The 14,212-nt window shown below is 45.2% G+C and overlaps 1 protein-coding gene across 1 annotated transcript in view; it reads right to left on the bottom strand.

The window, feature by feature from the left end:
* Positions 1-4,008, bottom strand: part of MED12L (mediator complex subunit 12L) — a 521,479-nt gene extending 517,471 nt beyond the window's left edge. Inside the window, exon 1 of the mRNA XM_039912671.1 lies at positions 3,761-4,008. Coding sequence (XP_039768605.1) covers positions 3,761-3,859 — 99 coding nt within the window. The 5' untranslated portion in view covers positions 3,860-4,008. The remainder of the gene's footprint in view (positions 1-3,760) is intronic.
* Positions 4,009-14,212: the final 10,204 nt, after the last annotated feature.

The raw sequence follows: 14,212 nt of genomic DNA, 5'->3' as shown, positions 1-14,212 counted from the left end.
AAAATCCCAAAACTATCCTCTTGATTCATATTCTGCTTTGGGTCCACTATGACCCTCGGGTTCATTTCTAGGCAGTTATTTTCCTATCCAGTCTTTGCACAATTTGATTTTCCTCCCTATCCCGTACTTAGTCCTAGTTCATCACATTTACAATCAATCAGTGGTATTTATGGAATGCACAATACCATGGCCTAGTACATACAGCACGGGCCTGGGAGTCAAAAGGACCTGGGTTCTAATACGTCCAGCTCCACTACTTGTCTACTGTGTGACCTTGGGCAAGTCACTTCACTTCTCCGTGTCTCAGTTACCTCATCTGTCAAATGAGGATTAAGACCGGGAGCCCATGTAGCAGGGACTGTGTCCAACCAATTTGCGTGTATTGATTCCAGCACTTAGTACAATGCTTGGCACACAGTAAGCACTTAAGACCACTGTTATTTACCATCCTTATTATTACTATGGGCCTGGAAAAGTATAACAGATGCAAAATACAAGTTCCTTCACCTCAAGACACGTATAGTTTACCTTAAAGCTGATATTTTTCTCCAACTTCCCAATTCTAATCCTTCCAAAGAGTTAGCCACCATTTCCAATTGGCTGATGGATGAAGGGTCCAGCAAAATGGTGTACCTCAAGGTAGCCCTGTGCACAAGTGGAGTCCTTGGTGGCAGGGAAAACTATAGAGGCACAACCATACATAGTATTTACTGAACATCTACTTGGTGCGGATTATACTAAATGCTTAGGATTCTACAATAGAAGATGCAACGCCTTCCCTCAAAGAGCATACAATCTAACAGGGAAGTAAAACACAAAATCAAATACAGTAAGTAGAAGAAAAGAATGGAAAGACAAATATGTGGACGAGTGAGTTTTAAAATAGTAGAGAAGGAAAGTCACTTTGGGAGGTTATGAGGGTACACGTGCGGAGGTGGTGCCAACATGCTGAGGTGGTATTTGGGAAGATAGGATGTGGAGAGAAGGAAAATTAATTGGGAAACGTCTCCTGGAGGAGGTGGGATTTCAGAAAAGCTTTGAACTCGAGGAAATTTGTGGTCTTGCAGATTTGAAGGGGAAGGGAGTTCCAGTCGGGAGAAAGGAAAAGGGCAAAAATTAGGCACATACTCTCCTATCTCTGTTACCTCATTCACACTATCCCTCACATCTGGAACTCACTCCCCTCAAGATGAACAGATAACAGCTCTTGTGTTCAAAGCCCTCCTAAAAAACCACCTCCTCCAGGAAATCTGATTAAATCCTATGGAGAACAAGGGGCAGATCCTAGAAAAGTCATGAAGGATATAAAACTATGTGTAGCTGATAGCCAGTCTTCTAGTTGGCCCTGGCAGGGAGAAAATCCCTAGAAAATCTACCTCCAGTTTAAATGGAGAGATTAAAAATGGGTAGTCAAGGTCGGAGTAGCATGGACCTAAGGCCATGCTGCTTGAACACTTTATAACGCACAAAGAGTAAACTCTCTATGGGCAAGAAACATGTCTATCAACTCTGTTATATCACACTCTAAGTGCTTAGTACAGTACTCTGAACTCAATAAGAGCTCAATAAATGATTGATGCTCCATGTCAAGCAGAATCACAACTAGTTGTGAATAGGGGATGTGTCTTCTATTGTACTCTCCCAAGGATTTAGTATAGTGCTCTGCATTCAGAGGTGCTCAATAAATATGAGCGTAAGATGCTAAGAGCAAAGAACAACACATACAACTCAATGATGGGGGAGTGGATGGGAAAGGATTCTTCATACTCATAGGATCCTGAAACACTTCAGAGTCTCTGAGGACCCTGACTCTCTGCAGTTCTGCTTCCCCAAGGTCTCTCTGCCATTCAGAACACCTGGCAGGCAGCCCAGCACCACCTTCCAAGGGGACCAGGATATTCACATCAGGGCACAGACAGTGTTAACAATGTGAGTCACTTAGTTTCTCCTAGGGAAAAAGGAGACAGTAGAACTGAAAAATACAAAAACCAAATGGGGGGAAATCCAGAAAAGTGTCTCCTGGATATGAATGAGCCAGAATATATCACCAGTCTGAACTTAATTGAGCTGAAGTAATTCACAATTTTTTTTTAAATGGACAGATATATCTGATTCTTTGGCGCCCTCGTAAAAAAAAAAGTGCTTAAAGGTGATCACTGCGATACATACAAGCCACCCTCAATTATCCATACTTTTGCCTCTTAATTTTTTAACAGTTCTGGATTTTCTTCATTCTTGGTTCACAGCCCATTCCAACTTTAACATTCCTCCATTCCTAATGCTACTAAATAGCAATTAGCCATTGTGCAAAAAATTAAAATCTCCAAGCACAAAACACCTCCAGGACTTGAATCTTCCAAGCTAGCAGGCCCTTCCCAGCAGAACTGTATGGGGAAACAGTTAAATGAGGATACTTCCTTGTGAACCCTTCAAACTCCATTTGGATCGCCTCCAGTTAATGAGGCACAATTAGCTGCTGAAACTCCACTATATAAATTATCTCTAACCCAGAGGTATGTTGTTTTACAATCCAGAGTAACCAAACAGTTTAAAACAAGAAAAGTGTTTTTCCACCCTACTTATTAAACAGCAATTTTAACTTTGCATAACAAAAAAAAGTTTAAGGCCAACCTACTGTTGATTAACTTATGTAGCAGAGTAGTTCAATGATAACTCATCAATAAACATTTTCCGGTCAAATTCCAGATTCCTAAAAAGATGGTCTTTCGCCTGCAGCAAAAGAAAAAGCTACTGGAGACAAAGAGTTTGCTCCTGCCTGAACCTCTTAAGGGTACAGACGGGTAGCAGGTGAGGTTAAAAACATAAACAAGCCCCAAGGCAAATTGGAGCAAGATGTGATTACAAGGAAGGAATAGTTACATAATTACTTGTTAGCTCTAGCCTATTCCAATATGCACCGACACCTAATGTCATGGTTACCATAACCATTCCACCTAGCGGTACCCAAAATGGTGAGAAAAGCTTTCTACAGCAAAGATTTCTATTGGATTTTTCAATGAAGAGGGTTCTACTATTTCCAGCTTTCCAATACCCATCCTTTCAAAGGTAACTACCTGGCCAGGATGCACACCACATATATTTCCAAGAGCAAATCGGCGCCTACCCCGGTTGCTTTCCCGGGCAACGGATCCCAACCGGTCTCCCCTCTACCATCCTGCCCGGTGAGGGAAGGGGGAAGAATTCACGAGCCACACGTTCTCACATCCCAGCACCTGCCACTCGCAAGGGCTGACAGCTTGCAAGTGAAAGGGGGAAAAAAGGGGCAGAAAGGGGTTGCTCTGCCCCCTCCCCAGGCCCCCTACCCTCAGTGCTGGTTCCCTATATTCCAACATTTTTGAAAAGTTTAAGAAGATTCACCGAAGAGGCGGAGAGGATGGGGTGGAGCAGGAAAATATACGGAAAAGGAAAAAAAACACACCTCTTCATTAGCAGGCGGCCACCAAGTCCCTGAAGGCCCAGGGAGGAGGGAGACCACCACCCCCTCCTTATGAGCCTGCTCTGGAGCTCGGGGCAGGGGTTGACAGGGCAAATCCCCACTCCCTCTCTGCCAGGCGTCTCACCATCCTGGACTGGCACCTTCCCCTTCCCACCCTCCCTACTTTGGATCCCCCCTGGGCAGCCTTGGCCCAGGGTCAGCGCTGCAGAGCCTGGGCAAGGTGGGAAGGGAGCGTGGAGAGAAGGCTAAGGGGAGATGGATGGAGACTGGGAGACGGAGGGAGGGGACCGCGGGGGCTCGTACCTCCTTCTGCTTGGGGTCCTGGGGGTAGACATCAGGCGGCCCGAGGCGGGGTCGTTTCAGAGGTCTCTGCTCATAACTGAGAAGCCCGAAGGCGGCCATGATCTCTCATGTTCGCCGGGAAAAAGAAATGAATGAGAGTTGGGAGATGGAGCAGGCCGCTTCTGAGCACCAGGGAGCAGCAGTTTGCAGACGAGTCTCTCTCTCTCTCTCCGCAGGAACAAGCAGGTTGGATGCTGCTGCTGCTGCTGCTGCTGCTGCAACACAGGGACACTGTCACACACACACACACACACACCCCTGTTGAGGAGCTCACACACACAAACCACACACACCTCATGCACACACTGACAGAGGGACAGCTCCCTCTGGGACGGTACTGAAGCTAGAGATGGGGTGGGGGGGGTGGGGGAATCCACCTGCTGGAGGGGGTTAAGGGGAAGGGATGCAGGACCCCCCCACCGGGGAAGCATCCGACTTTGCAATCCCCCTCCCCCCGGACCCTCGCCCACCCCCACCGTGCGGGGGGAGAGGAGGAAACTTTTCTTTGCAATGACCGTCCAGCTCTCCAGGGTGGCAAGGCTGGAGCTATTCCTAGAGTTGGGGGGCGGGGATTTGAGTGGGGAGGGGGGCGAGCGGGTGGCAAAGGCGGCTAGCAGCCCTCCGCAAACCGCTCCGCATCGCCCTCCCCTCCAGGGAGCTATTCCCCGGGGGAGGGGATGGACCCCTCCCCATCACCACCACCTCTTGGGACACTAACTGGGACCCGGGTGGGGGAGGAAAGGGGGGTAAAGGGGATGCAGTGCCCATCCGCAGGGAATTGATATGCCCACGCCCCCCACCTCCTCTGCCCGATGGATGCAAAAGTGGGGGCGGGGGGCGCACAGATGCCCGGTGAATGGGGGGGGGGGGGAATTAGCATTGATGCAATAATTACCGATGTTGCAATGATTGGCTCCCTATCTATAATTAATCCGTAACCCATATATCTATCCTTGATTTACATTAACGTCCCTCTCCCCCTTCGGACTTTCAGCTCACTGCGGGCAGCGAATGTGTCCATCGTTACACTGCACTCTCCCGAAGGCTGAGCGCAGCGCTTTGCCCAGAGTAAGCGCTCAATAAATACGACTGACAATGAACGAATGAACGCCTCCCCCAAATGCCAGCCCTGCCCTCGGCACCCGGGAAGGGGGAGATGCCCGCCCCTAGAGAGGGGGGGATGCCTGCAGGGGCGCCACCCACCCCTGCCTCGGTTTACCTGTTGGGCAGCGGCTAGGGCGAGGGGGCTGGCACCGGCTGCAAAGACCGAGCTCCTGCAGCCTCCTCCTCCTCCATGGTCCGACCCTCCGACGGTGCCAGCCGGAGGAAACTTTGCCAAGGTGCCCGAGGGGGTGGAGGGAGGCTGCGGAGGGAGCAGGGGTGATGGGGATGGAGGGGCGAGGGGTGGCACGGCTTGGCCGGTGGCGACCCAACAGCAGCGGAGGCTACTGAGCATGCCCAGCTGGTCCTGCCGGCCGCCGCTCCGGGCCCGGGGAGGGAGGGAGGGAGGGAGGGAGCGCCATCCGCCCGCCGGGTTTTGGCTGCAGCCGCGGGGAGCCGGAGCCCCGTCCTCACCCGCTTTCCGGGTTTTGGCCGCAGCCCGAGCCCCGTCCTCAGCCCCTTGCCGGGTTTGGGCCGCGGCCCGAGCCCCCGTCCTCATCCACTTTCCGGGTTTTGGCCGCAGCCCGAGCCCCGTCCGGACCGGATCGCCCATCCGGGTTTTGGTCGCAGCCGCCGGACGGGAGTCATTCATTCCTTCGACCGCATTTATTGAGCGCAAAAGAATAATAATAATAAAATGTAATGTGTAATATCATATGCTATATTAGAATATAATACATAATGTATGATATTATCTACTATATCATAATCCAGTCTATGATGGTATATACCATCTTATAATGTAGTATATAACGTTATGTGCTATATTATAATGATGCATAATGTATGATATTATCTACTATATCATAATCCAGTATATAATGTTATATACTATATTATGATATAATATAGTATATTACATCATATGCTATATTATAATACATAATGTATAAGATTGTATAGTATGTAATGATACAATACGTAGTGTATCATATTATCTACTATATCATAATCCAGTATATAATGCTATATACTATATTATGATGTAATATAGTATATTACATCATATGCTATATTATAATACATGATGTATAATATTGTATAGTATATAATGATATAATACATAACGTATCATATTATCTACTATATCATAATCCGGTATATAATGTTATATACTATATTATCATATGATATAGTATATAACATTGTATGCTATATCATAATATACATAATGTATATTATCTAGTATAGCATAATCCAGTATATAATGTTATACACTATAGCATAATATTATAGCATAATATAGTGTATAACATTATATACTATATCGTAATATAATACATAATGTATAACATTATATACTATATCATAATACAGTATATAATGTTATATGCTATATTATAATGTGATATAGTGTGTATTATATTATAATATAGTATATAACATTATATGCTATCTCACATGGGACAACGTGCTGACCTCCTATCCTACCCAGCGCTTAGAACAGTGCTTGACGTATAGTAAGCGCTTAACAGCGTGGCTCAGTGGAAAGAGCCCGGATTTGGGAGTCAGAGGTCAGGGGTTTGAATGCTGCCGCTGCCATTTGTCAGCTGTGTGACTGTGGGAAAGTCACTTCACTTCTCTGTGCCTCAGTTCCCATATCTGTAAAATGGGGATGAAGACTGTGAGCCCCACATAGTACAACCTGATTACCCCGTATCTCCCCCAGCGCTTAGAACAGTGCTTGGCACATAGTAAGCACTTAACAGTGTGGTTCAGTGGAAAGAGCCCGGGCTGGGGAGTCAGAGGTCATGAGTTCTAATCCCGCCTCTGCCCCTTGTCAGCTGTGTGACTGTGGGCGAGTCACTTCACTTCTCTGGGCCTCAGTTCCCTCATCTGTAAAATGGGGCTGAAGACTGTGAGCCCCACGTGGGTCCACCTAATGACCCCATATCTCCCCCAGCGCTTAGAACAGTGCTCTGCACATAGAGAGCGCTTAACAAATACCAACATTATTATTATATATTATATTATTATATCATAATGCAGTATATAATATTATATACTATATTATAATATATACTGTTATACTAATATGATATATACTATTATTATGTATTATGATATAGTATATATCATACATTATGTATTATATTATAATATAGTATATAACATTATATACTGTATTATGATATAGTATATGATATTATACACTATGTATTAACAGTCTTCATCCCCATTTTCCAGTTGAGGGAACTGAGGCCGGAGAAGTGAAGTGACTTGCCCCAAATCACCCAGCTGACAAGGGGCGGAGCTGGGATTTGAACCCATGACCTCTGAGTCCCCAGCCCTTGCTCTTTCCACTGAGCCACGCCGCTTCTCTAGACAGGCGTCTTTAACAAAATAGATAAAAAGCATCATAGACAACCCAACCTAATTCCCTGCCCAACGACGGCCTCCCAGTCTAGAAGAGGGAGACAGACAACACAACAAAACAAATAGGCATCACTACCATCAAAATAGATAAAGAGCACCATAGATGAATGTGCATCATTAATAAAATAAGTACAGCCATTCATTCAATCGTATTTATAGAGTGCTTACTATGTGCAGAGCACTGTAGAAGCAGCGTGGCTCAGTGGAAAGAGCCCGGGCTTGGGAGCCAGAGGTCATGGGTTCGAGTCCCGGCTCCACCACTTGTCAGCTGTGTGACTGTGGGCAAGTCACTTCACTTCTCTGTGCCTCAGTTCCCTCATCTGTCAAATGGGAATTAAGACTGTGAGCCCCATGAGGGACAACTTGATCACCCTGGACCTACCCCAGCGCTTAGAACAGTGCTCTGCACATAGTATGTGCTTAACAGATACCAACATTATTATCATTATTATTATTACTAAGCGCTTGGAATATACAATTGGGCAACAGATAGAGACAATCCCAGCCCAACAATGGGTTCATAGTCCAGAAGGGGAAGACAGCAAAACAAAACAAGTAACCAGGCATCACTACCAACAAAATAGGTAAATAGAAATATAGATAAATGTGCATCATTAATTAAAAAAAGAGCAATTCATGCATTCAATCGTATTTATTGAGCACATACTATGTGCAGCACAATGTAATCAGCGCTTAGAATGTACAATTCGGGCACAGATAGAGACAATCCCTACCCAACAACGGGCTCACAGTCTAGAAGGGGGAGACAGACAACACAACAAAACAAGTAGACAGGCATAGCGTGGGGCAGTGGAAAGAGCACGGGCTTGGGAGTCTGAGGTCATGGGTTCGAATCCTGGCTCTGCCACTTGTCAGCTGTGTGACTGTGGGCAGGTCACTTCACTTCTCTGGGCCTCAGTGACCTCCTCTGTAAAATGGGGATTAAGACTGTGAGCCTCATGTGGGACAACCTGATGACCCTGTATCTACCCAGCGCTGAGAACAGCGCTCTGCACACAGTAAGCGCTTAACAAATACCAACATTATCATTATTATTATTATCACTACCATCAAAACAAAGAGAAACATAGATAAGTGTGTATCATTAATAAAATAAGTAAAGCAATTCATGCATTTATTCAAACGTATTTATTGAGCTCTTACTGGGTGCAGTGCACTGTAGTAAGCGCTTGGAATGTACAATTCGGCAACAGATAGAGACAATCCCTGCCCCACAGTGGGCTCCCAGTCTAGAAGGGGGAGGCAGACCACACAACAAAACAAGGAGACAGGCATCACTACCATCAAAATAGATAAATAGAACCATAAATAAATGTGCATCATAATAAAATAAATAGAGCAATTCATGCATTCATTTAATTGTATTTATTAAGCGCTTACTTTGTGCATCTCACTGTACTAAGCTCTTGGAAAGTACAAGTTGGCAACAGATGGAGACAATCCCAAGAGTGTTTTCACTGTCTAAAGAGGGAAGACAGACAAAATAAAACAAGTAGTCTGGTGTCAACATCATCAAGATAAATAGAATCATTCATTCATTCGATAGTATTTATTGAGGGCTTACTATGTGCAGAGCACTGTACTAAGCGCTTGGAATGTACAAATCGTAGATATATACTCATCATTAGTAAAGTAATAAATAATATATACAAAGTTGCACAAGTGCTGTGGGGAGGGGAAGGAGGAAGAACAGAGGCAGGGAGGAGAGGGAATGGGGAGGGGAGGAGGAGCAGAGGGAAAGAGAAATATGTACAAATATATATATATATATAATTATAATAATAACAGTTCTGGTATTTGTTAAGCGCTGAACTATTTGCCAGGCACTGTACTAAGCGCTGGGGTTGTTACAAGCAGATTTGGTTGGACACAGTCTCTGCCCCACGTGGGGCTCCCATTCTCAATCACCGTTTTACAGAGGAGGCTCAGAGAAGGGAAGTGACTCGCTCAAGGTCACACAGCAGACAAGTGGCAGAGTCAGAACTAGAACCTGCGACCTTCTGACTCCCAGGCCCGAGCTCTAGCCACTAGGCCGTGCTGCTTCTCAACATGAGAATTACAATAATTCATTTAATTGTGTTTATTAAGTGCTCACTGTTTGTAGATCGCTGGGCTAAGCGCCTGGGGAAAGTACAGTGCACAGTAACAACAACTGTGATATTTAAGTGTTTACTGTGTGCAGAGTGCTGGGCTAAGCACCTGGGAAAGTACAATGCACAATAATAACAATACTTGTGATATTCAAGTGCTTATTGTGTGCAGAAAGCTTTGCTAAGCACCTGGGAAAGTCCAGTACACAATAATAATGATAATCGTGATATTTAAGTGCTTACTGTGTGCACTGGGATAAATGCCTGGGAAAGTACAATACACAATAATAAAAATAATCGTGGTATTTTTAAGTGCTTATTATGGGCCAAACACTGTACTAAGCACTGGGGTGGATAAAGGGGTGGACACAGCCCCTCTCCAGCTTGGAGCTCACAGGCTTAATCTCCATTTTACAGATGAGGTCACCGAGACCCAGAGAATAATAATAATAATATTGGTATTTGTTAAGCGCTTACTATGTGCAGAGCACTGTTCTAAGCGCTGGGGTAGATACAGGGGGATCAGTTCGTCCCACGTGGGGCTCACAGTTTTAATCCCCATTTTACAGATGAGGGAACTGAGGCACAGAGAAGTGAAGTGACTTGCCCACAGTCACACAGTTGACATGTGGCAGATCCAGGATTCGAACCCATGACCTCTGACTCCCAAGCCCAGGCTCTTTCCACTGTGCCACACAAGTTCATACAGCAGACAAGTGGAGGAGTTAGGATTAGAACCCGAATCCTGACTTCCGGGCCCATGCTCTAGCCACTAGACCATGTTGCTTCATGCTGCTACCAAGGTGAACTGGGCGTCCAATATACTGGCTGCCCAAGAGGTGGGCATTATTTTCTCTGGAGAAGATCCCGGACCACCCAGCAAGCTGCAGATACAGAAACAGTGCGGCCTAGTTTCTCACTCTAGGTTTCAAGGCTCTCCATCATCTTGCCCCCTCCTACCTCTCCTCCCTTCTCTCTTTCCACTGCCCATCCCGCACGCTCTGCTCCTCCGCCGCCCACCTCCTCACCGTCCCCCGGTATCGCCTATCCCGCCGTCGACCCCTGGGCCACGTCCTCCCGCGGTCCTGGAACGCCCTCCCTCCTCACCTCCGCCAAACTCTTCAAAACCCTACTTAAAACTCACCTCCTCCAAGAGGCCTTCCCAGACTGAGCTCCCGTTCTCCCTCTACTCCCTCTACCGCCCCCCTTCCACTTCTCCTCAGCTAAACCCTCTTTTCCCCCCATCTCCCTCTGCTCCTCCCCCTCTCTCTTCCCATCCCCTCAAGCACTGTACTCGTCTGCTCAACTGTATATATCTTCATTACCCTATTTATTTTGTTAATGAAATGTACATCACCTTGATTCTATTTATTTGCTACTGTTTTAATGAGATGTTCATCCCCTCGATTCTATATATTGCCATTGTTCTTGTCTGTCCGTCTCCCCAGATTAGACTGTAAGCCCGTCAAAGGGCAGGTACTGTCTCTATCTGTTACTGATTTGTACATTCCAAGCGCTTAGTACACTGCTCTGCACATAGTAAGCACTCAATAAATACTATTGAATGAATGAATAGAGCACAGGCCTGGGAGTCAGATGGACCTAGGTTCTAACTGCTGCTCTGCCACTTGTCTGCTGTGTGACCTTGGGCAAGTTACTTAAGCTTCTCTGTGCCTCGGTTACGTCATCTATAAAATAGTGATTAAGCCTGTGAACCCTATGTGGAACAGGGACTGTGTTCAACCCGATTTGCTCGTATCCACCCCAGCACTCAGTACAGAGCCTGACACATAGTAATTCTTTAACAAATACCATTATTATTATTATTATTATTATTTTCAGAGGGAAGGGTAAATCGGGACAGACTAGAGAAATTGACTCCTTTGAATCCCAGCGCTCACTGCCCCCAGGCTAGAGGGAAAGAGCCCAGGGCCTAGGAGCAGACATGTGTTTTGTCTTTTTTTTTCTCCGTCTCAGGCCCAGGTTTGGGAAGTCATTTATTCAATCATATTTATTGAGTGGTTACTGTGTGCAGAGCACTGGTCTAAAAGTAGGGATGTGAGAGGAGCAGACACTGGCTAATCAAGGGCAGATTAACTCTCCCGTGAAATTGGGGCTATTAGATTTTGTGGGATTCCTGAGTATGCATTCAGTAGTATTTATTGAATGCTTACTATGTGCAGAGCACTGTACTAAGCGCTTGGAATGTACAATTCGGGGTATTGAAGTCCATCATTTGTTTGGGTTTGGACAGGAGGCACTTTGATGACTCTCACTGTTCCCCCAAAAGCCTAGTTCCTTTCTTTGTACACAGTAAACAAAGGTTCTCAGAGCTCCAACCTCTCACAGCTGCTTAATTCGGACAAACCAATAATAATAATAATGTTGACATTTGTTAAGCGCTTACTATGTGCAGAGCACTGTTCTAAGCACTGGGGTAGAGACAGGGTAATCAGGTTGTCCCACTTGAGGCTCACAGTCTTCATCCCCATTTTACAGATGAGGTCACTGAGGCACAGAGAAATTAAGTGACTTGACCACAGTCACACAGCTGACACGTGGCAGAGTGGAGATTCGAACCCATGACCTCTGACTCCTAAGACCGGGCTCTTTCCACTGAGCCATGCTGCTTCTCTAAGGAAAGTGAGAGACTAATGATGATGATAATGACAATGGGATTTGTTAAGGTGCTTACTATTTTATGGTACCTGTAAAGTGCTTTGTTCCAGGCACTAAAGTAAACCCTGATGGAGATAGAAGGTAATCAGGGTGGACATAGTTCCCAGGCCATATTTTACAGATTAATCCCCATTTTATGAATGAGGTAACTGAGACACAGAAAAGTTAAGTGACTTGCCCAAGTGATAGAGCCAGGATTAGAATCCAGATCTGCTGACTCCCAGGCCCATGCTTTTTCCACTATGTGCCAAGTACTGTACTAAGTGCTCATTTGTATATATTATTTATTACCTTATTTATTTTATTAACGAGATGTACATCCCCTTGATTCTATTTATTGTGATAATGTTGTCTTGTTTTTCTTTCGTTCTGTTTTGCTCTGCCGACTGTCTCCTTCGATTAGACTGTGAGCCCGTCATTGGGCAGGGTTTGTCTCTTTCTGTTGCCGAATTGTACATTCCAAGTGCTTAGTACAGTGCTCTGCACATAGTAAGCACTCAATAAATACTATTAAATGAATGAATAAGTACAGAGGTAAATACAAGATAATGAGGTCAGAGTCCCTATCCCACATAGGGCTCCCAGCCTGGCAGTATCTCCAGGGTATTGGCTGAATTCTTACTGGTTATTGAGGCAACATGGTCTATTGGAAGGTCTGAGGTACTGAGAAGACATCAGATTTTATTCTCAGCCTTATCTTGGGCCTGCTATGCGAACTTGAACCTCTCTGTGCCTTCCCATACTCATCTGTAAAGTGGGGAAAACAATACCAGCCTCTCCCAATCTGTAGGGCAGTTGTGAGGTTAAAAAGAGACAAGTGTTGGGAAAATAAAGGCACGCTAAAAATATTATTGTCCTGAAGGCAGTGTTACCATGAGCACAGCATTCTCTTTGGGACCTGCCTCTCACCCAGATTTATCCCCAAGACAATAGGAGATTTTCAGTCTTCCTGCAACCAAAGAGTCTCCTCTATGAGACGTATAATAGTGAACCCATAAAGAAGGCTCCCTATTTGGAAATAAAGCATAATCACCTTGGTTGATTACTCACACCTACCCTCATTCCTTCCCATCTGGATTCCTATCTCTCCCTAAACTTGTATTCCACAACTTTTATGTACAAAATCTGTGTTAAATTCAATGCTAACTGCATCTCTTTGCTCTTTCCTTTCTCCCTCAAATAATATTAATGATCAATAGTGGCATCGTTAAGCATTAACTCTGTGCCAAGCACTGTACTAAGTGCTGAGGTAGATACAAAGTAATGCAATCGAACACCATCTCTGTTCACCTCAGGCTCAGGGTCTAGTGGGGAAATAGAACAGGTACTTAATTCCCTTTTTACAGATTCATTCAATAGTATTTATTTCATTCAATAGTATTTATTGAGCATTAACTATGTGCAGAGCACTGTACTAAGCGCTTGGAATGAACAAGTCAGCAACAGATAGAGTCAGTCCTTGCCATTTGACAGGCTTACAGTCTAATCGGGGGAGACAGGAAGACAAGAATAATGGCAATAAATAGAGTCAAGGGGAAGAACATCTCATAAAAACAATGGCAACTAAATAGAATCAGGGTGATGTACATCTCAGATGAGGAACTAAGGCAGAGAGTGACTTGCCCAAGCAAGTGATAGGGTTGGGATTAGAACTCAAATCTCCTAAATCAATTTAAGTCTCTCTTCCTTGCCTTTCTATTCTCCTAGCAACACCTGCTGAAAGCTAAGCACCCTTGTTCTCAAGAAATATGTATAAAGATCCAGTTTTCATTGACCTACCTTTTTAGGGAAACCTTATGGCATAGTGGAAAGAGCATGGATCTGGAAGCCAGAAGGTCATGGGTTCTAATTCCTGCTTTGCCGCTTGTCTGCTGTGTGGCTCTGGGCAAGTCACTTCACTTCTCTGGGTCTCAGTTACCTCATCTGTAAAATGGGGACCAAGACTGTGAGCCCTTTGTGGGACAGGGACTGAGTCCAACCCTATTTGCTTGTATCCACCCCAGCACTGAGTACAGTGCCTGACACATAGAAAGGGCTTAACAAATACTATTATTATTATTATCAATTATTATTTAGAAAGGGTTCC

Source organism: Ornithorhynchus anatinus, chromosome 1, assembly GCF_004115215.2.
Source record: "Ornithorhynchus anatinus isolate Pmale09 chromosome 1, mOrnAna1.pri.v4, whole genome shotgun sequence".
NCBI lineage: Eukaryota > Metazoa > Chordata > Mammalia > Monotremata > Ornithorhynchidae > Ornithorhynchus > Ornithorhynchus anatinus.
This window is presented reverse-complemented; position numbering and strand designations above follow the sequence as displayed.